At 36.5% G+C, this 22,184-nt stretch overlaps 4 protein-coding genes across 24 annotated transcripts in view; 3 read left to right on the forward strand and 1 right to left on the reverse strand.

Annotated features, from left to right (window-relative positions):
- The window catches only part of Invadolysin (invadolysin), a 64,008-nt gene that overhangs the window by 14,891 nt on the left and 26,933 nt on the right, over positions 1–22,184 (reverse strand). For 10 of the 13 annotated variants that reach the window (XM_053766599.2, XM_053766598.2, XM_053766597.2 and 7 more), the window contains exons 2-6: positions 15,954–16,054; positions 15,062–15,092; positions 14,659–14,741; positions 4,701–4,812; positions 160–289 (exon numbers count right to left, since the gene is read on the reverse strand). In XM_053766599.2, coding sequence (XP_053622574.1) covers positions 160–289; positions 4,701–4,812; positions 14,659–14,741; positions 15,062–15,092; positions 15,954–16,054 — 457 coding nt within the window. Of the gene's footprint in view, positions 1–159; positions 290–4,700; positions 4,813–14,658; positions 14,742–15,061; positions 15,093–15,953; positions 16,055–21,689; positions 21,742–22,184 lie in introns of all 13 variants that reach the window. The other 3 variants (XM_053766600.2, XM_053766608.2, XM_053766609.1) reach the window with 2 other exon arrangements.
- Positions 1,262–2,817, forward strand: LOC128682106 (uncharacterized). The gene is made up of 3 exons (XM_053766627.2): positions 1,262–1,416; positions 1,829–2,030; positions 2,303–2,817. The coding sequence occupies exons 1-3, from the start codon at positions 1,389–1,391 to the stop codon at positions 2,793–2,795; spliced, it is 723 nt and encodes a 240-aa protein (XP_053622602.1). The 5' UTR covers positions 1,262–1,388; the 3' UTR covers positions 2,796–2,817.
- Positions 6,410–14,027, forward strand: LOC128682102 (uncharacterized). Of its 8 annotated transcripts, none has more exons than XM_053766617.2 (9): positions 6,410–6,638; positions 7,127–7,297; positions 8,994–9,189; positions 9,392–9,496; positions 9,858–9,995; positions 10,353–10,491; positions 11,336–11,581; positions 12,750–12,879; positions 13,466–14,027. In XM_053766617.2, the coding sequence occupies exons 3-9, from the start codon at positions 8,998–9,000 to the stop codon at positions 13,572–13,574; spliced, it is 1,059 nt and encodes a 352-aa protein (XP_053622592.1). In that variant the 5' UTR covers positions 6,410–6,638; positions 7,127–7,297; positions 8,994–8,997; the 3' UTR covers positions 13,575–14,027. The 8 variants fall into 8 exon arrangements, with proteins under 8 accessions (XP_053622592.1, XP_053622590.1, XP_053622591.1 ...); XM_053766615.2 differs by having other exon boundaries at positions 6,410–6,615; XM_053766616.2 differs by having other exon boundaries at positions 6,410–6,615; positions 7,140–7,297.
- LOC128682099 (uncharacterized) lies at positions 17,374–19,099 on the forward strand. Of its 2 annotated transcripts, none has more exons than XM_053766612.1 (2): positions 17,374–17,533; positions 18,008–19,099. In XM_053766612.1, the coding sequence occupies exons 1-2, from the start codon at positions 17,476–17,478 to the stop codon at positions 19,078–19,080; spliced, it is 1,131 nt and encodes a 376-aa protein (XP_053622587.1). In that variant the 5' UTR covers positions 17,374–17,475; the 3' UTR covers positions 19,081–19,099. The 2 variants fall into 2 exon arrangements, with proteins under 2 accessions (XP_053622587.1, XP_053622586.1); XM_053766611.1 differs by having other exon boundaries at positions 17,396–17,533; positions 17,969–19,099.

Here is a 22,184-nt window from a genome sequence, read left to right on the forward strand (position 1 = left end):
CTCGCGTAACTCTTCCTCGGTCTCCCTGGACCTCTTCTTCCTTTCACACTTCAAAAATAGTTTTAAATAGGGCGTCGTGTCGTATCAAATGGCCAATCATTCTTCCCTTTCTATTTTCTATTTCTGTCAGCAGTCTACTAGGTAGTATAAAAAAAAAACCTGTGGTGTCGACACCTTCGTTGAGCGCGTTTCCATTGATCTCGGTCGTCATGTCGTCATCCACTACCCGGGGTCGTAACCTCGGCAGCACACGGCAGTTGTGCCCCGTGCTGTTGCAAACGTGGCACGGCTGAAAATTCATATATGTATATTTAACAATAGGTACTAGTTATTCATGTATAGTTTTTCTTGTCAAAAACAAACGTGACATCATTTTAACTAGCTACTATAACATGTCCCACTGCTCGGCAAAAGCCTTCCCTATCTCGTTCCACGTGTTCCTTTCTTTGGTCTTCTCCATCCAATGTTTGTCGAATGCCCTAATCTCATCCGCCCATGTAATCCTAGGCCTACCACGCTTTCTGTACCCGTCAATTGGAATCCAGGTTGCAAGAATGTGGGCCCATCTATCAGGCTGCATTCGGCAAACGTGACCCGACCAGTTCCACTTAGCCAAGCCGCCTTGTCTCCTCCATAATGTCCTGCTCGAACGCAGCATAATGTTTCGAACTCCATCGATCGATTATGTGTTAAATTAACGCGACATATACAAGGGATAAAATGTAAGAGTTAGAGTCAAATAGTTGTCTACACGGTTCAGTCGCCCGCTCTTCGTAAAGAACGTTAACTTTACGTAATGAATATAGTAGCCTGTGTCCTTCACCATACTTTTAACTACATTTATGCAAAATTTCAGGAAAATTGTTTGCGTAAACGACGTGTGAAGAGGTAACAAACATACCTACTTTCGCATTTATAATATTGGTTAGGTTTACGAACTAATCTACATATATATATAAAACTCTTGTGTCACTGAGGGACTGACTGACAGACAACGCACAGCCGAAACTACTGGGCGTAGAAAGCTTAAATTTGGTGTGTAGGTTCCTAGGACAGTGTAGGGGAGAACTAAGAAGGTATTGCCTGAAATTCCCACGAGAAAGGATTTTTACTCACATACGAAGTTGTAGGCAAAAGCTAGTATATAGTATATGTATAAATAAGTACGTGAATAAAATAACACAAAAGAAATTCCCACACACAACCCGGACCTTATAACTAGTTTTATCTAAAAATGATTTTAAAATTACATTTTGAATTCATTTTATATTCGAGTTTGTCGGTGGGAAGCCATTCTTTTGAAATTCTATATTTCGCCATAACTTCATAATAAAAAAAACCTGTTAAATGTCTATAAAACTGGGCGTGCAAGTCAGTGCAGTATAAAAATGATACGTGCAACAGTTTGCAATATTTGTGAGTTATTTTCGTTTCAATAAGAGGCAGGGGACGCGGGTTAAGGCGAAGGGTATAAGGCTGGATCTCTTCGAAATCTATTGTTATGATATTCGTGATTTGTTGATGCATCCAGGATTGGCTCAAGAGGAAACACCTCAACGGCTTATTGTACTGACACAAACATGATGTTTCGTCATGTTTAAGTTTTTTTCGTTAAATGCAATAAGATCTCTCTGAGGACAATAAAAGTTTGTGTCAAAAATGAAAAGACTTATTGCATTATATGTATAAACTTTCGGGAATAGATAGTCTAAATAACTAAAAACTGCATTCAAATCAGTTAAGCTTTCGCTTAGAAACAAGACAGCCGCAGCTACTTTGTTTTGTACTATGTAGTGATAATGATGATTATGTATTTTTCCCATTTCAGGTATAAACCTGTTGCTTGGTGGATACCTAGTTGAATGTTTCGTCTTACTCACAGCCAACGTGGAAGACATAAAGCAAATAGCAAAAAAATTTCTCTCCGAGTCCATTTCTGATCAAATTACAGACTTTCTGTCTAAAGCTAAAACACGGGACACGCTGTCTGAAGAGAATGAGAGGAACGCACAGGACTATAGAAATTCTAGGTATATTTTTTGTTTTAGTTATTACAGCGCATGTTCGGGGGAATGTAAAAATACTATACAGACGCTTGACGCCATAAAAAAGGCTTGCTAGTACAAACTTCTGTGTTGATTTTCCAATTATGACGTCTGTTGTCTTTTTTGTCAAAAGTGCATAATAAAATGGATAGGCAAATTTTGATGAAAAAAATACACATAGTTAATGACCCGGAGTCAAATGTGACACCGGCAGAGCTACGAGCAACTGCTAGTATCATATATTTATTTTATTTTAGAGAAATGGACCAAATCCGTGAGGAATACATGAAGACAGAATACAACATAGGTCGCAATCAGGAACAAATATTCGGTAATGCTCAAAAGCCTATTCCATACAACCCACGACTGGCAGAAAACCAAGCGAACCTCGCACCAGGAAGACCACAGCTCGGAAAGAGACTAAAAAAAGTTAGATATCTAAACGAAAATCAATTTAAAATGAATTCTCCATACAATGTACCGAATCTTCAATTTAATAACAACAATCAAAATCTTTACAAACAGAAGAGGATATTAAGAATGAAGCCAATCAATCAACCATTAATTCAGATGAGCAACAATTATTCTAATTTAAATAGTAAAATTAAATTAACGACAGAGAAGCCGCAGGCCAAGGAATTCGACCAATACGAGAACTTAAATATTAAGAATGAGTTTTTAGCGACTAGTGGACAGGTGATGTTGCCCAGAATCAGGGCGTCAGAGGAAATATCAGAAACGGATAGTTAATAAAAACATTTTGTTGCTTGCATTATTTTCAACTTCCTTTAGGAATTCCTTATAGAATGTTGAGAGAAAAATAATGATAATCAGAATGTTAACTCAACGGCTGTGCCACTTTCAAAAATGACATCTTCCTAAAACGGTGAAACAAATAAAAGACAACATCCTCAACCGACAACTTGCAACAATGACAATATCCGAAAACGACAACTTGTAACAATGACAATATCCGAAAACGACAACTTGTAACAATGACAATATCCGAAAACGACAACTTGTAACAATGACAATATCCGAAAACGACAACTTGTAACAATGACAATATCCGAAAACGACAACTTGTAACAATGACAATATCCGAAAACGACAACTTGTAACAATGACAATATCCGAAAACGACAACTTGTAACAATGACAATATCCGAAAACGACAACTTGTAACAATGACAATATCCGAAAACGAGAACTTGTAACAATGACAATATCCGAAAACGAGAACTTGTAACAATGACAATATCCGAAAACGAGAACTTGTAACAATGACAATATCAGAAAGCGACAACTTAAAAAAGTAACAATTTCCAAAAACGAAAACATTTGATACATTTTATCCCTTGTATTTGTCGTTAGTTTTTGGAAAGAAAATGAAACCTTCTTTCTTCTAAACTGTCATAATTTTAGCAAGAACCATAAATATATCATTAATTACTTCCAAATTTCCATAAATTCGAGTCAATACAACGATTGAAAATCTACTTGTATTAAAAAGCATAGAATTTTAATGAGTTGCTTAATTGAGTTTTTTGCGTACTTGTCATTATGAAGAGGATTTTTATTAATAGGCTGAGAGACGCACAGGACAGAGGAGGGTGGCGTATGCGAAAGAGAGAGAGAGCGAGAGTCTATGCTCAACAGTGGGCGGAAAATGGTAAATGTTTTGTTTCGTTTGGTCTATGGGCTAAAATTATGAGCCCCCTAAAGATGATTTTTAAGCAATTTATTAAATAAATTAAAAAAAGTATCTTTTCCACAAATTCGTGGCGTCACAGTGCTTTTTACAATAATTTGCAATCAACAACATTGACATATTCAACGCGATAAATTTTGAAATTGATAAAGTAATTATATACAGTTCATAATGAACAGGGTCAAAATGTCTAACGGTTCCAAAATGCCCAAATGATATGATCTTTTGCAAACTTAAGAAAAAGATCTCAGAACTAACATAATGTATGATAATTTCCGAATAATAAGATAAGCTTTTTAGGCTGTAATTCAATAATAATTTAGACTTCTTGACGTATCAGGTCGATGCCGTTCCAATAATTTATTTAAATTTTCTCGGAAAATGCCATTTTTTTCAATTTCATCAACAACACGTTAATATTGTAACTGTTAGCTTAAAAATGAACTGAAATTTGATGATCGAGCAGTCTGACATTTTGTACCCGTAATTTTTTTACAATTGGACATTACGAACCTAAACGTCGCCGGATTATAAAAGTGACTTCTGTAGTGGTCGAGGTTTATTGTAAGTATGTAACTTTTTACAAAGTCAATACAGAAATTTTCAATTTTGGGCATTTGGAACACATTTGATCATTGCACATTATGGAACCAATCGTCTGATTACACGAAATTCTTGGAAGTTCAAAGCAGTTGCTTCGTTTTCTAATATCGTCACCCTGATGTAATATATCTTATCTAGGTATATTATATATGTATTTTTTATCTTTATTATTATTACACTAGCTGCGCCCCGTGGCTTCGCTTTCGTGGGAAATTCGCAATAAAATGTACCCTATGTGCAGAATATAACCTGGAATAACACGTAGGGTCCTTTTTATTTATACCGAAATTCCCACGGGAGCGAAGCCCCAGGGCTCAGCTAGAGGTATATAAATAACTCACGTTTAAATGTTCCTCCGGCACTCTGACCTCCCCGCACATTGTCTCAGCGTTGCATTCGTCGATGCAGTGTGATTTGCCTCTGCGCACGAACACCTGCCTAGTCGGACATTTTCTGAAACAAACCATAGTTGAATTTAGCGCGGGAAAATCTGTCAAAAAAGGACTGGTACTCATGTCAATGTCTTTTGATTTGAACTGAAAATAAATATACATATGTAGGTATTTAAATAACCACAAACAATAATTAAATGTCCCTTTAATTGATTAGTTTTATTAATTACGTAATTTATTATGTTTTTATTATTATCACTGTCATACAAGCTCCTTTTTTTTTACATTAGAAAAAAGTTTCTGATTTGACTGGTTGTGAAAATAGCCAATTCGGTTCGATAGATACTCTGAATAACATGAAATTGTACTGGAAGGTTACTAAAGCCCAAACTGCTAAGAATGTTTTGATGGAACTACATCTCTAGTATTATTCTAGAATATATACTATATATTCTATCTATATATACATATATATTGTTCTTTATCAATAGTATTACACCAAACCCGGCTATCTATAAAGCAATAGTATCAATAACTATAGATACTATTGCTTTTCTTCAAACTATCGATAGTATATCGAAACGCAATCGATAGTTGACTATCGAGCGGCAACTCTGTTTTAAATGACATCTTCCAGTAAACCCGTGAGAGGAGAAGTGATATTTATTACGGTTCCTGTTTTGATATTCATAGATACTTACATTATGTAAAAGATATGTTAACTATGCGCCTGATAACTATCGAAATCGCTATCGGAACTTTGGAATAAGGGTTATATTTTACGGAATAATGTATAAATATAGAAATAATAATCGATAGAGCGGATAATACCCCATTTTACTTGATGTTTAGTTAGAAGTTGAGAAGAAGAGATGGTTTAGTCACTAATTAAACAATTAAATTCGCTGATAATTCACAACTAAAAAAACTAGTTACAGTATTACACCATAGTTTACAAAAATAATAATAATTGTAAATTGAGTTTGAAAGGGAATTGTAAAAAGAAATCAAAGTTTTTCGAGAGGAAGAAGACTTTTTCTCAGGTCTATCAAATTTCTCATTTCATAACCCTACCTACGAAAGACTGTATTGTAAGGTATACTTTATCGCAAACATGTATATCACCTATATCTGCACCCATATTTGACCGAGCGAGCGAAGCGAGCGAGCTCTAACATTCTACTTGGGGCAAAAATACATTTTTTGTATATTTGTTTGTAACGCGATAACTTTCGTTGGTCCGATTTTGATGAAATTTAACAGGTATGTAGGATATGCCAATATAATTTTTAAGTTCGTGGGGCATCAAAATCGTTTAAGTCGTTTTTGATATATTCACAATTTTGAAAAAAAAAAAATTGTGTTCGCGAGTGTACGTTCGCGGCGAACACCTAGTCGTAAATAAATACCTATTATTCTCTTTCTACTTCTTGAAAGCGGTATTATATACTCTAAAAATTTCTTTCCCAAATCGAGACAACAACGAGCAATTCATAAAAATAATATCCATTCCCTAATCCCTATACATTTCGAGTGCGGTATTATCCAACTTCTATTATTCTTTACCAGTTTCAGATATACGAATACCAAGAATCTCATCGATATACTGAAGCACGTTTTTATCATTGTACTGATAATGTCCTTATCCAAGATTACTAGCTTCACTTTCAGTGTACATTTGGCTAGGTGCGTTGTTTTTTACTTTCTATGATAAATAAAACGAATACAATTGGAAATTTAATTGTTTAGTGTTAGTATTAGAAAAATTCAATGTTTAAGTGTCGGCGAAAGTTTAGTGCGGTAAATAGTAAAAAAGTGTCGTAAGGATAATTTTAATCTGTGCGTAATTACAACAACTTAAAAGGTGAATTTAAATAGCCCCATATGGTATTACTATATCATTATAGTACAAAAAATTCGCTCACCCGCTGTCTGTCTGTACCTGATGATTATATGATATGATTTAAGCATAATTAAATCATTAAAACTACGCAATATATAATAATAGATAATATTGTGATCAATATGTAGTTACTATTTGTATAGGTCTGTACTACATTCATCTTTTTAAATTTAATAGGCAAAAAATTCAATGGCATTTTTGCCAGGTTTTCTAGCTAGAATAATGTTTATGTTGATATTAATTAATATCGCTTTAGCGTGGCCTTGGCAAAAGAGAAAAATCCAAACTGGCTTGTTGTCGTTAAGGAAAATATGCGTGTCAATGGTCTGACAACTAGGGATGCCGACGACGAAGAAAGTCTACTTTTTTTCGTGATAGAAAGTTAAATGCTATATCCACTTATAATCTCCTTATCAATGAGATCAACTTATGATAGAGGGTTGTTGTAATTATACCACATAACTTTTTATAGTTATTGATTGAAGGCGAGGTCGATGAACATATATATGTTAGCATATATATGGCAAAATGGCTGAAAATAGTGAACAAAATATGTGAATGAATGTGATATATACAAGTTTGTGGAATCTGTGATTTCTGAAGATAAGGATTTTTCAAGGCTGGACGTCTAAAGACGAGCTCGGTAAGATTTTTGTTTTATATAACCAAACAGGAAACTCCTGCACGGACAGTATTTTTTTGACACGGATTGAGTACATTATGACAACAATAAAAGCTTGTGTCAAACAATAATGTCTCTTCTATAAAAATGTTTTTTTGTCCAGAAATTACAAAAATATCATTACGATCAGGATCATAATATTTAGGGGTAGAAAAACGTTTTCTCTATTTGGCAAACGGCCGGAACGTGTGTTCTTCTTAAACATTTATCAAGATTTCTATTCTACGTCAAAGATTATAATGACGTCACGAAATTGTAGATAATATATACTATGTACGCACTTATTGATTGATGAAGTCGATAGCCTAGTGACAATTAGCTATTCAGACGACCTGAATGCTGTTCTACTTCTGTTCAGCTACTGTTTTGGTAGAAGTACATATATTAGCTCTTGCCTGCGGCTTCGCCCGCGTGAATTTATCTGCGAAAGCGGAACAGACATTTTTTTCACCGCCCATTATAGTCATTTGGGGTTGATAGCTATTTGAAAAAAAAATTAGCCTATGTTTGTACGGGGGTCTTTAACTACATGCATACTTCAAAATTGGTTTAGCGGTTTAGCCGTGAAAGCGGAACAGACATACTTTCACATTTATAAGATTAGTATGGATATTGGGACAGTGGATCCCTAGATATCTAGAGACTCAAATTCTTAATCCTTACATATTATAAAAAGAGGGAGAATCTCTGTCGCGTCTGTCTTTATAAGCGATATAGTCCAACCGGAATCAAAATCAAATCATTTATTCCGAAAGAAACTCATTCAAACAGTGTTGGTCCCTATTATGCCAGAAGGGCTTACCATTTTTTAAATATAAATGTATGTATAATTTTTTATCAGTAATATAACAATGTAAGTACACAATAAAGTATATGGTCAAAAGGTATACTGAAACATATTATGATTGTGATCAAGTGCTAATGAAAGGAAAATATATATAATTATATATATATATGTATAATTAACCAAAATTTATTTTCGGACGGATTTTTGTACGGCTCCACTAATAGATAATTTGATTTCTGAGGAAGGTTTATGTGTATTATTCATCATGTTTTTGTCCGAGCGAAGCCGGGCCGAATATAAGATCCACATTAATTTACGTCTATGGAGAAAATATATATATGGCCGCGGTGGAGTTTGTTGCGCCGCTTCTTCACCAGCGCTTTGGAAATCGGCGGTAGACTTAGTTTTAAGCAAATTTTAAAATTATACGTCAATTAGTAATGTCCTATTATAATCATCCTAAGATGAGTAAAGAATCAAATCAAAGTGAAAAGAAATACCTTCACAGACAATTTTCACGTCATTACAAAAACAGTTACAAACTACTGGCATTGCTGAACGACTTATTGTACAGAAACAGAAAACATAACTACCCACCTAAGCACAATCGTCGGCTATAAAAGTGTTATATATGGGATTTTTCGTAGTTACCCGCGAAATTCAAAATACTCGTTTATTTTTTCATAAATAATAAATAATAACCACTAAAAATCCTTTCTAATACTTTCATCTCTAATTAAACTTGCGCTGACGGCCGCCATTTTGGTTCAACTTATGTGTGCCCAAGGATTGTACAATTGGCGGTACCTATCATCGCCAAAATGAAAATCTCTGGAAGATTTTTATAGTTCTTTTTATAATTTTCTCCAGAAATATGGCTTCCAGTTCCCGGGCAACTACGAGCGAGGGCCCTCGGTATCAAGGTTACCCGTACGTGAACCTCCCCGCGTTCGGGGTGCCAACGATAGACTCTCAGACTGCGTCACGATACGCCAACCTGCCGAGACGGCCGTTGGGCACAGCTGTCAGGGTGAAGGAAGAAGGCAACACAACTCGGAATAATCAGGTAAAGAAATCCTCAGAACCGAGAGGTCCCGGGTTCGATCCCCGGTCGGGTCATGTTGGAAAATGATCTTTTTCTTGGTCCGAGTTTTGGATGTTTATGTTACATAATATAAAAAGTTCGTGCCTATGGTTCGTGCTAAGTCCCGTTAAAATAATTTAAGTAGTTATTCGCCAGATTAAAAACGTTTCAGTTTGTTTTCCAGGACACCAAGTCACCAGATTCTGATGAAGAACCGGTGCTGTACATCGACATGCCTGGTGACGGGGAGAGTGACATATACGTCAGAGCAGACAGCAGTCTTAATCAGGTGGCCATTTTTAATTTGAGCATCCAATTTCATAGGCTTCCACGTCAGTCGGACAGGCTTCTAGCTTGGTCTGAGGAGTGAAAGAAAATTCTAAACAGTGCCATCCTTCTGCGCAGTTAAAGTCAATTTTACCAAAGTTTAACCTTGGTACATTGTCCTCGGTTTAAACACCTCAAATATGTGTTAGACCGTCTACACACGCTCCGATTTTCTTCTTTAAGACCCTAGATTGCCCTAGCGGCAGGTCTGTGGAGTAGTCTGCCTTACATAAATATTACTGCAACAGAATTAGGTACACTTATGGATGTTACAATAATGGTGTTTCTCTGTCCCAGAATGACTGCATCTGTTACTTTTACAGGAGCAAGAAATACCAATCACAACCCAGCCAAGGAAGCAGGAAGACGAGGAAGTGGTCTACATCGACCTGCCAGAGTGCAGTGGAAGTGGTGTCAGCGATAGGAGACCAGAAGACGGGCCACCTACCAACATCCTTCAGGTATTTTAAACTTTTATTTTATTATCAACATCATCAGCCACAATAAGTCTACTGCTGGGCATAAGTAACACTAACAATCGATCTGATCGAGCTGAAATTTGGTAAAATCGCTTTTTGATGGCTATGCGCTTTTGACCAATCACCCATATTTTTGGACTCAAACACCATTTCGTCTAAAAGAAAGTAAATATCAATGAAAACATGTGAACTCAATAAGGACGAAAATCGTATGCACTCATATTTAACAAGTAGCTTTTATGAGTCTAATTTTCAAAAATAAGATAACAATTAAAAGTACATGGCTTAACATTTCAGACAAGAAATATCTCAAAACCTAAAACTTCCAATGATTTCCAGGACACGATCTTCTACGACCAGTTCAAGAACAGGCGTATTGACGTCATCCAACAGTCGCCCCAGTCTGGTGACTACAGCTCCTCCGCCAGCCCTCGGGAACGCCCAACCACCTTGAATCTTTGGTCTCCTGGTAACGTTGGTAATTTTATAACACCCTCTCTCTCTCTTCGCTTTCGGAGCTGATGCAAAGCCCGTGTGGTTTCGCTCTGAAATAGAACCACTAAATATCCTCGCGTGGATGTCGTACAAGGCGAATTAAGGATATAGCCTAGCTGATAGGCAACAATATCATTCCCAAGCTTGAGCTCAGATAAGACAGACGGCCGCCCGGCCGGATTTTCAAAATTTAACGGTTATTTTTTTACGCAAGACCTTGTCCAATGCCCCAAACAGCATTGGGGCGTCACGGCCCCGAATGAAAGCGCGATTAGAAAGAGATGAAGCAATGCCGCGGAGTTCGCATAAAATAATTATTTAAAAGATTTTATTGTAATGGTCTGACAACAAGCATCTCTTAGAACAGTTTTCTATTGGTCACAATTATGTGCGTGTGGTCTGAGGATCCGTTTCGATGTCGATGTCCGCAATTGCAACTAGGTACATTAACATTACTTCTTAACCCATTTGTGTCACCAGTCGAGAGCCTTCCACCGGGGCATACAGTCCAATGGTCAACTTGGAAGTCCTTAAATAGACTTCGGACACAGGTTGGTCGGAGCAAAGAAAATATGTCCATATAGAGGAACTCTGACGGCACAGATTTGAGCTGTATGTGTGCAAACAATGGCCCATTTGATTGCATGCCCTGTGTGTCCAAACAAATGCACGCAAGAGGACCTAATGGCTGCCACCGACAACGCGATTAGGGTGGCTAATTTCTGGGCCGCAACAATTTAGTTTTTACCATCGAAACGCTAAGAAGGAGAACATTACTTCTTTCTAAATCTATGCAAAAAAAAAATATTTTAATTTAACAATTTCAGATTCTCCGCCAATGATCACCAGGCCTGGCTACCCGCAGAACGTGGACCGGCTCAGGAGCATCCCTGAAGACTTCCGCCTCTCCCCCCTCCCCGTGACAGACTACCCCGACCCTCCTCCCGCGTACACTGAGATCGACTTTGGGACAGTTGATAGACCATCTTCCGTTGGTCCTATAGTGCAAACTACCAATTCCGAAGCGAGTGTGTCACCTGAACATCCTTCAAGAACCAGGGTCATTGTTCATCGTAAGTACGATACTCCTCGGGGCTTCGCTCCCGTGGGAATTTCGGGATAAAAAATACCCTATGAGTAATTCCACGTTTCATCTTCATAGTCGTATTCCTCATTGCTGAGGGTCGTGGTCATTACATGGACTGAAACACACATAACGACTTTCTTGGCACTATTAATGGAGTGGTTTACCATTGCCTTCTCCATTTCACAGACAAGTTGATAATCAACCATTGTGCAAGTTTCAGACTGAGATTGAATTGACGACCTCGGTGGCGCAGTGGTAAAGTTCTTGCCACTGAACCGAGAGATCCCGGGTTCGATCGGGTCATGATGGAAAATAGTCTTTTTCTGATTGGCCCGGGTCTTGGATGTTTATCTATATATGTATTTGTTATAAAATATAGTATCGTTGAGTTAGTATCCCATAACACAAGTCTCGAACTTACTTTGGGGCTGGCTCAATCTGTGTGATTTGTCCCAATATATTTATTTATTATTTATTTATTTACAATGTTTAAGAAAAAAACAAATTACACCAAAATGTTTTCTGCCCTGGCGTGAATTGAGGCGCTGAAAATCCGTCCAGTAGTTTTGCGCGAAAGAGTAACAAACATACAGAACATCCTTACAAACTAGGCAAAAGCAAATAGGATTATTTCTCTGGTTGGAGACGCCAGCGCAAGCTTCAGTGACCGATCTTCACATTCTTCAATGGACAAATGGGTATTTCTCTAAGACCCTTGTTACTGGCAAGCCTATGTTGACGGCGACCGTTTATATCTGTCTGTACCTTTGCAGAACCTAAGTAAGTGCCCTGGTGTTATGAGGACAACAAGAGTGCAATGTATGTATGTTGGGGTGGAATCTAGTAACTCGATTTTGAAGCAGATATCTTCAACCGATTGAGCTGAATTTTGTACATATTTACTTCGGATTACAATGAATATTATAAGCAAGGTGATGATCTGCTACCAGGGAACTCCTCAACTTTACGGCCTCGTTTTGTGTTCACGCGTTGAACGCAACTCTCCGACGAAAATAAAAATCTTGTATCAAAAATGACATAATTAGAAAAAAGAAACTTATTTGCAATGCGTTGTAAAACAAGATTTCCCTAACAACCAAAAGATGTGTCAAAAATGTTTGTTGTTTTCAATATTATTTTCTAATATATTTCAGAAAATGGCGGCGTAACCTCAAACCGCAAGGTGTTGGTGTGCAATATCTGCAGGGTGACCGTCAACAGCCTGGTGGTCAGGCAGGTCACCTACGAGACCCATTTAGTGGCTCTCTTCTGCTTCTCTATAGCGTGAGTAAACCATAAACCATAGAGTTTCTTCTACAAGCTTAGGGCTTAATGCGGGTATACTGTTTAAATCTCGACGCAGCGAACTAATCACATTGCATCGTCGTCACGCAACGCGACAACCACAGTGCAATATGATTGGTTCGCTGCGTCCACTTCGAATCGATTCGATAGTGAGAAGGGATATGCAAACCCGCACTAAGCATACTGTTATTTTTTACCAGCTACGCCCCGGATCTCCCGTGGAGACTGTGGAAAAAGTAACCTATGTGTCCAGGGTATATTCTACCTGGATTCCTGTTGTAAATGAAACAATTAGCCTGCCGTAAAGATACGAAGCCTTTATATTGCCTCTTGTCTTGCCTTTATATTGTTGTCTTGCCTCTGTCTAGCCCGCAAGGGATAAAGACGAGATAATTATTCATCGTTTTCAACCTATATCAACCCACCCCTATATGAGCTTACCTTTTTCGCGCCAGTTCTTACAGTCCTGTGCCAGTCTTACATCCATAGTTTCCTTTAAATTGATAACATTTAGGTGGTGGCGCTAGTGTGGGGCTAAATACGGCTTTTTTTGTTTTAATTTCAGAATGATCCCGATCGTCCCACTAATATACTGTTGCGATATATGCAAGTCTGACGTCCATTACTGTCCTATTTGTAATAATAAGATAAATAAAGAATTCAAGTTCTTGTAAGAATTTTTGTTGTAGGAATAAAGAATGTAAAAATGCACTTTAAATTGTAAATATGATAGCTAGTTCATATTATTTTGTACCATACGACAATATAATTAAGAATCAAAGTTACAAATAGCTTCTTTAAAATCTAGCAACTGCTAGTAACAGATAATAATTTTTTTGTGTTTCATTTCGTTCGCAAAAAAACATAAGTCACATTTAAATTTCGAACATGTTTCCAGCCTGAGTTTATATTGAATTTGTTCCACTTTCAATACAAATTTGTTGAAGATTTCCCGCCAATAGTAAAATATATCTGTGCTACGTGATTTGATAAAACACGATGATATGACAATATGATTGATAAGATTTCTTGATTACGTGATTTATTTACTAGAAAGAAAATAGCCAGTTGAAACAAAAACATCAATCAATATTTTAACATGACACTTCATTTTGTAAAATATTTGCCTTTTTTTAAATAAAAGGTCCATTAGGCGATGTAATGCTTTATACGATGCGTTCGCTGAAGACATCATAAGTATGGCATTCATTTATTCTATTATAATTCAAAGAAAAGTCAAATTAACAGGTACATAATATAAATAAATAAATAAATAAATAAATATAAATATATATATATATATATAAAGTATACGTCAAGAAAGCGAAGAAAATATTGAGGGCGCTGTCTCCTGTTGTTAAATAAGAGCTCGATTGTGATATTTAATAAATAAATGTTAACACTACAAGATTATTTATCTTTATCTAGCGGTATGGAAGTTGTCTCGCAGGCATCAAAACCATCCTTTTTTTTCCTACTCTGTTTAGGGAGGGGCAACACCCCCTTCCCGCAGATTATAAAAAATATAGCCATATGTAAAGAAACTATATTCCACTCGATTGCTGAAATTAATCGATGTAATGCGTGAGATACAATCAAATAATGACAATATTTATAAGATGGCATACATTGAATAGTAAAGAGTTTGCGTGTAACACCCTAGCCTCATCTTCGCTTCCCATCAAGCTAGATTGCAGTCAAAAGCACTCAAATCAATAATAAAAAATATGGCAACCCTCAACGTTTACGTCTACTTACCTATTTAACCTAATAGGTCCTCCTGTCTTCCTCACTTTGAGAGCTTGCTCCCAAAACTTGACCGCCTCTGGCAGAATTGTGTTCTGAAATATAAATACAGTATTGGAATCAATTTGGACTTCGCAAATTTGAGATAAAATATAGCCTATGGCAATCTTGGATAATGTACCTTTCTAATGGTGAAATAATTTTTGAAATCGGTTCAGTAGTTTCGGAGATTACCCGCCTCAAATATACAAACTCGCAAATGCTTACCTCATTATAATATATATAGTATAGATAAAGACGAAAATGCGGACCCTGGGCTCCTACGCTCCATGGCTGCGGATAATAACGAGAAAACGCTAACATAAGAGAGAGATAAGTACTGTGAAGAGGAGTGTAGTGTAGATATTAAACTTACATTTATCATGAAGAACTTCTGCGGATCTAACCTGTAACAATAAAAAAAAAGTAAAATAAACTTGAATTAAAAAGACAAAATCCTAGTATTATTATTTACTCGTAAAAAAAAAACATTTTCTAAAGCAGTGATTCTCACACTGTGGTCCAACTGTGCCCTTTCTTCAATGTTCAAAAATATATGAGAATCGCTGCTATACAAGCAACCATTATGTATTCTGGGACTACGATATTGAATTGTACATTTTCTGGAGATATTGGATCTGGCGATGGTTATTCATTCAAAAATACCAATATACACGAAAGGCAGAAGGAATCTAGTGTTTATACAATTCTGGTAATGGCGTCGAACTATCGATAAAACTATCTTCAGAGGTCGAATTGCGGGTTTAAATTGCACTTCTCACCATCGAATCGATGCGAAGTCACTTCTCACCATACAATCTCATTGCGTCATTGTGACGCAACGACAACCACACTGCAATGTGATTGGTTCGCTGCGTCTCACTTACTACCAATCAAGAGGGCGAAGTGCGGTTTTGCGTTTCACTTCTCACTGACGATTCAGTTCGAAGTGTGACGCAGAGAACCAATCACATTGCGATGTGGTTGTAGTACCGGTTCACAATGGCGCACCGTGATTGGTTAGCTTCGTCTCACTGCGAATCGATAGTGTAGATGTTAATAGCTAAGTCGCATTACACACACAGTCTCAAAAAATCTATGTCCTTCTTCATAGTCCAATTAAGTACATAAATAGTAGATAAAGCCTGAGAAGGTAACAAACAAAACAATAAACAAACAAACTTACTTTCGCATTTACATTACAGCACTCAAGCTGTGTAAATGTTGTCATATATTGACCCACTTTTTAATTCTAATTGTTTACATACCTATAAACAGAATGGTCATACACTATGCTGATTCTTAATGGCTGGTCTATGCTGCGTTTTTTTACTATATGCGCTGGCTCAATGTGCACTCCCCTAATGACCTGAAAAAAAAAAGAAAAATGAGGAATTAAAAAAATGGAGTTGACGAGCGAGTAGCGCAAGTAATTTTTTGTCTCGTTCAAAACCAATTTTTACTTTTTCACTGCTATCTGCGGCATAATAAGCTCATATAATGCACAATTTCTTTGGTAATTTTTTTTTTCATTTTCCGTCTATAAAAATAATTTGCTTTGTAGAAAACCATTTAAAAACCTGAAAATATGTCGATGTATTACCCATTTTGAAGTCAAACTGATACGATTCCATACTGGCATAAGATATGAATAGATCGTAATCCAAGGTATCCTAATTTCTCATTACAAAGAATTGCACGCGAGGATGATAGAGATAAACTCCTACAGGCATAGTCTGTCTCTGTCTGTTGTCTATCCAAATTTCATCAAAATAGCTCCAATAGTTTTTTAATTTACACGTAATGTGCCGGAAACCCATCAAGACTTTCGACCTAGCTGACATTGCTTAACCCAACAGTTATATAATCTTTACTGTCAAGGATCTTGCGTCTGATGTCCATTTATCTCAATTGCAATGACCCTTTTATTGTTAAGGCAAATGGTGCTTCACGATAAATAATGGTGCAAACAAACTCACGTTGTTTTTTTATTATTATGTTTGTACGCATTTTCAGCCATTTAGGCAATCATGGGGCCGAAGAAGAGGCTTTATTGTGTGTGCCTTTTTATTCTAGAGAGATGGCTGAATTTGCTGTGATCTATCCTTTGGTCTTTCCGACTCTTTCTTATCGATGTTTCTGTGCGTTTCTAATTAAATATCTTAGTAAATGTGGTAGAAAACCTGAGAATGATGAATTGCAAAAGAGACATTCTAAAACCAATTTTTCAGTGGTTCTAACCAACCAATCTTCTTGAATTTTTTTATATACATAGCTAAGAGCACGGATAACGCTATTTTTCATTCCGGGAAGTTATACATTTCCCGTGAGAAATTGACGGGGACGAAACCGCGGATAAAAGCTAGTTCTGTTTAATTTTCAATCTTGTTGCATTTAACGCGTGACAACAACAATCAAGCTCGTGCCTTTGAAGAGTTTCTTCGTTAGAAGATATTTCTGGATGCTGGTAATAATGCATTGTCATGGAAACTGAAGCGACGACGTGGGAATTTTCAACTCTGTAGGACAACTAGAAGTAGGTCAAATGACTTGCAAGATATAATAATTACAGAATATACCTAATTACAGACAGACAAGACACGTGAAACAAATTGAAAACTCGTGAAAAAAACAATTGCTGTAAACATTTTGGTTTATTATAAACACAAAATCATCTTAACAATCATGTAAAGTAGAAGTATAACAACTTTTTATAGCTTGAAACTAATTTTATGTGAATTTTAATACCAATAAAACATTCCATCTAATAACGTCTATGGATATTTTATTATGGAAATGTTACCACTTTTCGCTATTTTGCTATTGGTTTATTCCGTGAATTCTTCGTGTAAGTTTTTATTTCATTTTATTAGACTTAATAAGACTAGATTTTATTCTCTAAAACCCAAACGTCCGGAATAGGCGTAAAATATAAGCCTTAAAATTTTGAAAATTCGGCCGTGATTACTACCCTGGTGCTGGCCTGCCTGACGTCTCTTTAGGAACGCAACTATTGAGACGAGGCGACTAAGGCAGCCTTTGCAGCTGATAGCAGCCGCAAAGGCTGCCTCAGTCGCCTCATACGACATCTATGAGAGGATATGAAGTGGTCCCATTCTAGGGTGGGCCACACTCGGGGGTAACACTATGGCCACGCTTTGGCACGGTGTACGAAACGAGCAACAAAAATATACATGTTTCGGCAACGGCATTGCTGACCATACTAGTAGCGGGACGAGCGATGGGGATGAAACTGGGAGCGGGAGGGATTTTTATTTTCCAGCAAAGTCCAGAGTAAATGTGGCCGAATTTATCTCCACAGCTGTTTCTACACGTACACACAGAAGAATGTTTCAATCAACAAGAATTGGTATAGAATCATCTAATCACACGACATTCAAGAAACATCGTCACGCAACGATAAAAGCAATTAAAAAGAGTGATATAAACGCTAAGAATACAAAAAAAGAGATGGTCATAAAGACAACTAAGAAAGAGACAGAAAGGACAAAAAAGAGAGACACAGTAATAAAGACGACAAAGAAACAGATACAAATAAAAACGACAAAGAAAGTGCCAGATATAAAGACGACAATAAAAGAAACAACAATAAAAACGACAAAGGAAGAACATTTTGATAAAAAACAGGCTCTTCGAATCGGCAATGAAACAGAGCATATTTACAAAGAAGACAAAATTGATAAAAAAGAAAAAGTAGATAAAATAGACAAAAATGAGCAAAAAGACATGCCTCCACGATCTCTTTGGCCGTTTTTAGGGGCGGACTATAACAAAACGATGAAAAAATTAGACGGATTTAGTATGAAAAGGAAGAAAACGCATTTCCAAATACCAAAAGTTGCAATTGGTTTCGAAACTCGTGATGTTCCCATGAGAGGTGATATAAATAATAAAAAAGAGTATGATTTGGATAACAACACTATAGACAGTGACATTATAATTGATGATAGTAATATAAACGATGCCACGCCTTTTATAAGTGGTGAAAAATATGATGATATTGGTAAAACGGCCTTCGATATGCACGGAATGATATCACAGATTTTCACAAGACAAAAAGAATTGGTGACTAAACTAGAAAGTTATTTGCTCAGAGAAAAGTCGCTGAGGAGTGCTAATAAAGATTTCGATAAGCTACTAGACAGTCTTGAGAAGAAAGATAATCGAAACACAACACTTGAGGTTAAGCTAGAAGTGACCACAAAACCACCAAAAATGATTCCGGTAGTAAGAACGGTGATAGACGCTAGTGATGTTAAGAAAATTCTAAGTAAAGACCCTTATGTCCAAAGAATATTGTCCTTAAACAAAAGAAGAAGGGTTCAGTATGAAAAAATGCATACAACTACAAGTAAAATGGACGATGCTTATTAAAATGTAGTATTCAAAAATATTTTTATGTTTTATTCAGAACACATTAGTAATTGTATGTGACGTGCCAAGAGTAATATTATCTTAGGAACTAGATATCTTTACCTGTAGAACTTCATAATTATTAGATGTGTTTTAATTGTGTCCAACAATTAAACCGCATTGAAAAGAGAAGGCAGAATAATAGAGACGGGAGTTTAGTCGTTTATTAAAAGCCTTGCAATGCATGTAAATTATGTTCGGGTGGAATCTGGTAACCCAATTTTGAAGCAGATATCTTCAAACGATTAAGCTGTAATTTTGTACACGCGTGTAGTTTGGATGATAATGCATTATTCCGATAAGTATGACTTGATTGTGCACCTAGGAATGACACCCGACGAGAGAAATCCTCAACGGTGGACAAAAGCTTTTATCGACAATGAGATCTCGTAGCACACAACGCGTGACAAAAAAAATCATACCTGTGCAATAAACCGTTGAGGAGTTCCCACGGGAGACGATCCTATAATAATACATTATCATGGAATCCAAACCGACAAACTGGCATTGTATAAAAGCCCTGATAGGGAAAGTTAAATAACACCTTATAATAATAATCCCACCAAACACATTTTCATGTAAAAATGTTGCAAAAACGACACTAGTTTGCTTCACAACTCTACACTTAAGTCAAAATGTATGAAAAAGTGGTCAGATTGGTGGTCAGAGTCAAGATTCTTGATATATACGCCCTAACTTTATCAGACCTAACATCACATTATCTACATTCTAGTTATAAGATAACGAATGCCTATGAAATTTACTAAAAAAAATAGCAAAACTGCCGAGAAATTCGAGTTTCGAGAAAAGGTAGGTTTCCTTGCGCTTCGTTTGGCTTGGCGGGAACACTCCCGTGCCCCCAGAACTGAGGCCCAAAGTCCCCTTAGTAGGTTCTAATTTTCGGAATTTTACATATTCGGAAACAATATATTTTGTAAGTAGTTTTAATTGTCGTTAAAGACCTCAGGTTCTTAAAAATATTGTTTAGCTCATAGTAAGTACCTAATCTGGGTATGGTAACAATGGTATAAAGATCATTGCTAAAGGTCTTAGTTCATTCTCCGTCATGTTGCCACGCCCTACAATGCCCTACAAAGGGCTACAGAGAAATAATTGCAATTTGAAATTAAAAGAATAATTTTATTTCAGACTAGATGATGCCCTGGGCTTCGCTCCCGTGGGAATTTATAGCCTATAGCAATCTTGGATAATGTACATTTGTAATGGTGAAAAAAATTTTGAAATCGGTTCGGTAGTTTCGGAGATTACCCGCCTCAAACATACAAACTCACAAACGCTTACCTCTTTATAATAATAGTATCAGACTAGATCCATATTGGGTTAGTAGTTATTCTTCTTCCTTATGATGTAGCCTTTGCCAAACATATCTGTTCTAACGGGTTAATAGTTAAACTTTATAACTGTAGGTACTTTAATGTGTACCGAACTGAGAAAAAGACAAAGAATTTGCAATTGCGCCGTTTCTTAATTAACCAACTCCAAAAAAGTAAGGAAACTTGCTAGGACGTCAATTATTCTGTGCAATATCAAATTAGCGTGGGAACTTATTACATAACACTAATTATAATACGTTTTCGCTTAAGGAAATAAAGTAATTTAGTATTTTCATAGTTATGATGACAACGGCGACTGCACAATATTATGTTGGTTTTCGCTTCCCGCTTTCTGTCTGTCCCTTCATTCCCTGCGCGTCTCGTCAACGTAATTGTCACGGAAACGAAGTCGCGGACAAACAGAAATATGGATATGGATTATATAAATCGAAATATTTCAAAAGACAGCAAATGCAAAAATTTGCATAATGCACATAATAAAAAAAATAATTTAATAATAAATTTAATAATTTAATAATAATAAAAAAGGAGATAACTTTTATAAAAGTATTAATAATAATAACTGCGGAACTAAATGTTAATGACCTCCAGAGACGCTGATTTCTGAGATACCTTCGTACAGGCAGATACAAAAGGTTTTATGTTACACTTTACTTATTTTCCGTCCTTTTCCGCTCTTAACCTTAATTAATCCTAATCCTATCCTAGCTAATATTATAAATGCGAAAGTAAATTTGTTTGTTACCTCTTAAAACTCTCTAATCACAACCAATCTTCTTGAAAATTTTTGAATACATGTAGTTTGACGTGAGGGGAAGGACAAAGGGAAGCTACCCTTTGTCCTCCTTTGTCTTCCCGGATTAATAACTATTCCCGTGGGAAATTTACACAGGCGAAGCCGCGGACAAAAAGCTAGTTATTTAATAATTCAATTTGCATAATTGCATAACATGTTATAACTGAACTACAGGAATTAATAAAATATAATACTTAAAGTCTAATACTTAATGTACCTGTTTTTGACGACCTCGGTGGCGCAGTGGTAAAGTTCTTGCCACTGAACTGAGAGGTCCCGGGTTCGATCCCCGGTCGGGTCATGATGGAAAACGATCTTTTTCTGATTGGCCCGGGTCTTGGATGTTTATCTATATATGTATTTGTTATAAAATATAGTATCGTTGAGTTAGTATCCCATAACACAAGTCTCGAACTTACTTTGGGGCTAGCTCAATATGTGTGGTTTGTTCTCATTTATTTATTTATTTACCTGTAATGTAAAATATAATAATTAATGTACCTGTTCTCACAAATAAACGATGTGATTGATTGATTGAAGTATATGAAAACGCTTGTGTGCTCGCCTGTATTTGCAAGGGCAAACCGGTTCCGCATTCTGACCTCAACTGCGTAACATTTCTGGATATTACGCTTATTTTGAGAGGTAACCGCCATTTTGTTTTACCACTTTATGTGGCAAATTAGGCAGTCTGTCTATGCTGCTCACGCCTGGCCCCGCCCGATGTCACACACAAGAAGTGCTGGCTTGATGTCGCCAAGGATGATGCGTGCCAATGTTGTGACAATTAAGGATGCTAAAGACCCTGAATTCTGATTCTGACGCTTCATGGCTGAGGAAGAAACCGTCGAATTGCGAAGAAATTTTGATATCTTCCAACAATATTAAATAAGTTTGTTATTCTTAGATATACC

The sequence above is a fragment of the Plodia interpunctella genome, chromosome 29, assembly GCF_027563975.2.
Source record: "Plodia interpunctella isolate USDA-ARS_2022_Savannah chromosome 29, ilPloInte3.2, whole genome shotgun sequence".
Lineage (NCBI taxonomy): Eukaryota > Metazoa > Arthropoda > Insecta > Lepidoptera > Pyralidae > Plodia > Plodia interpunctella.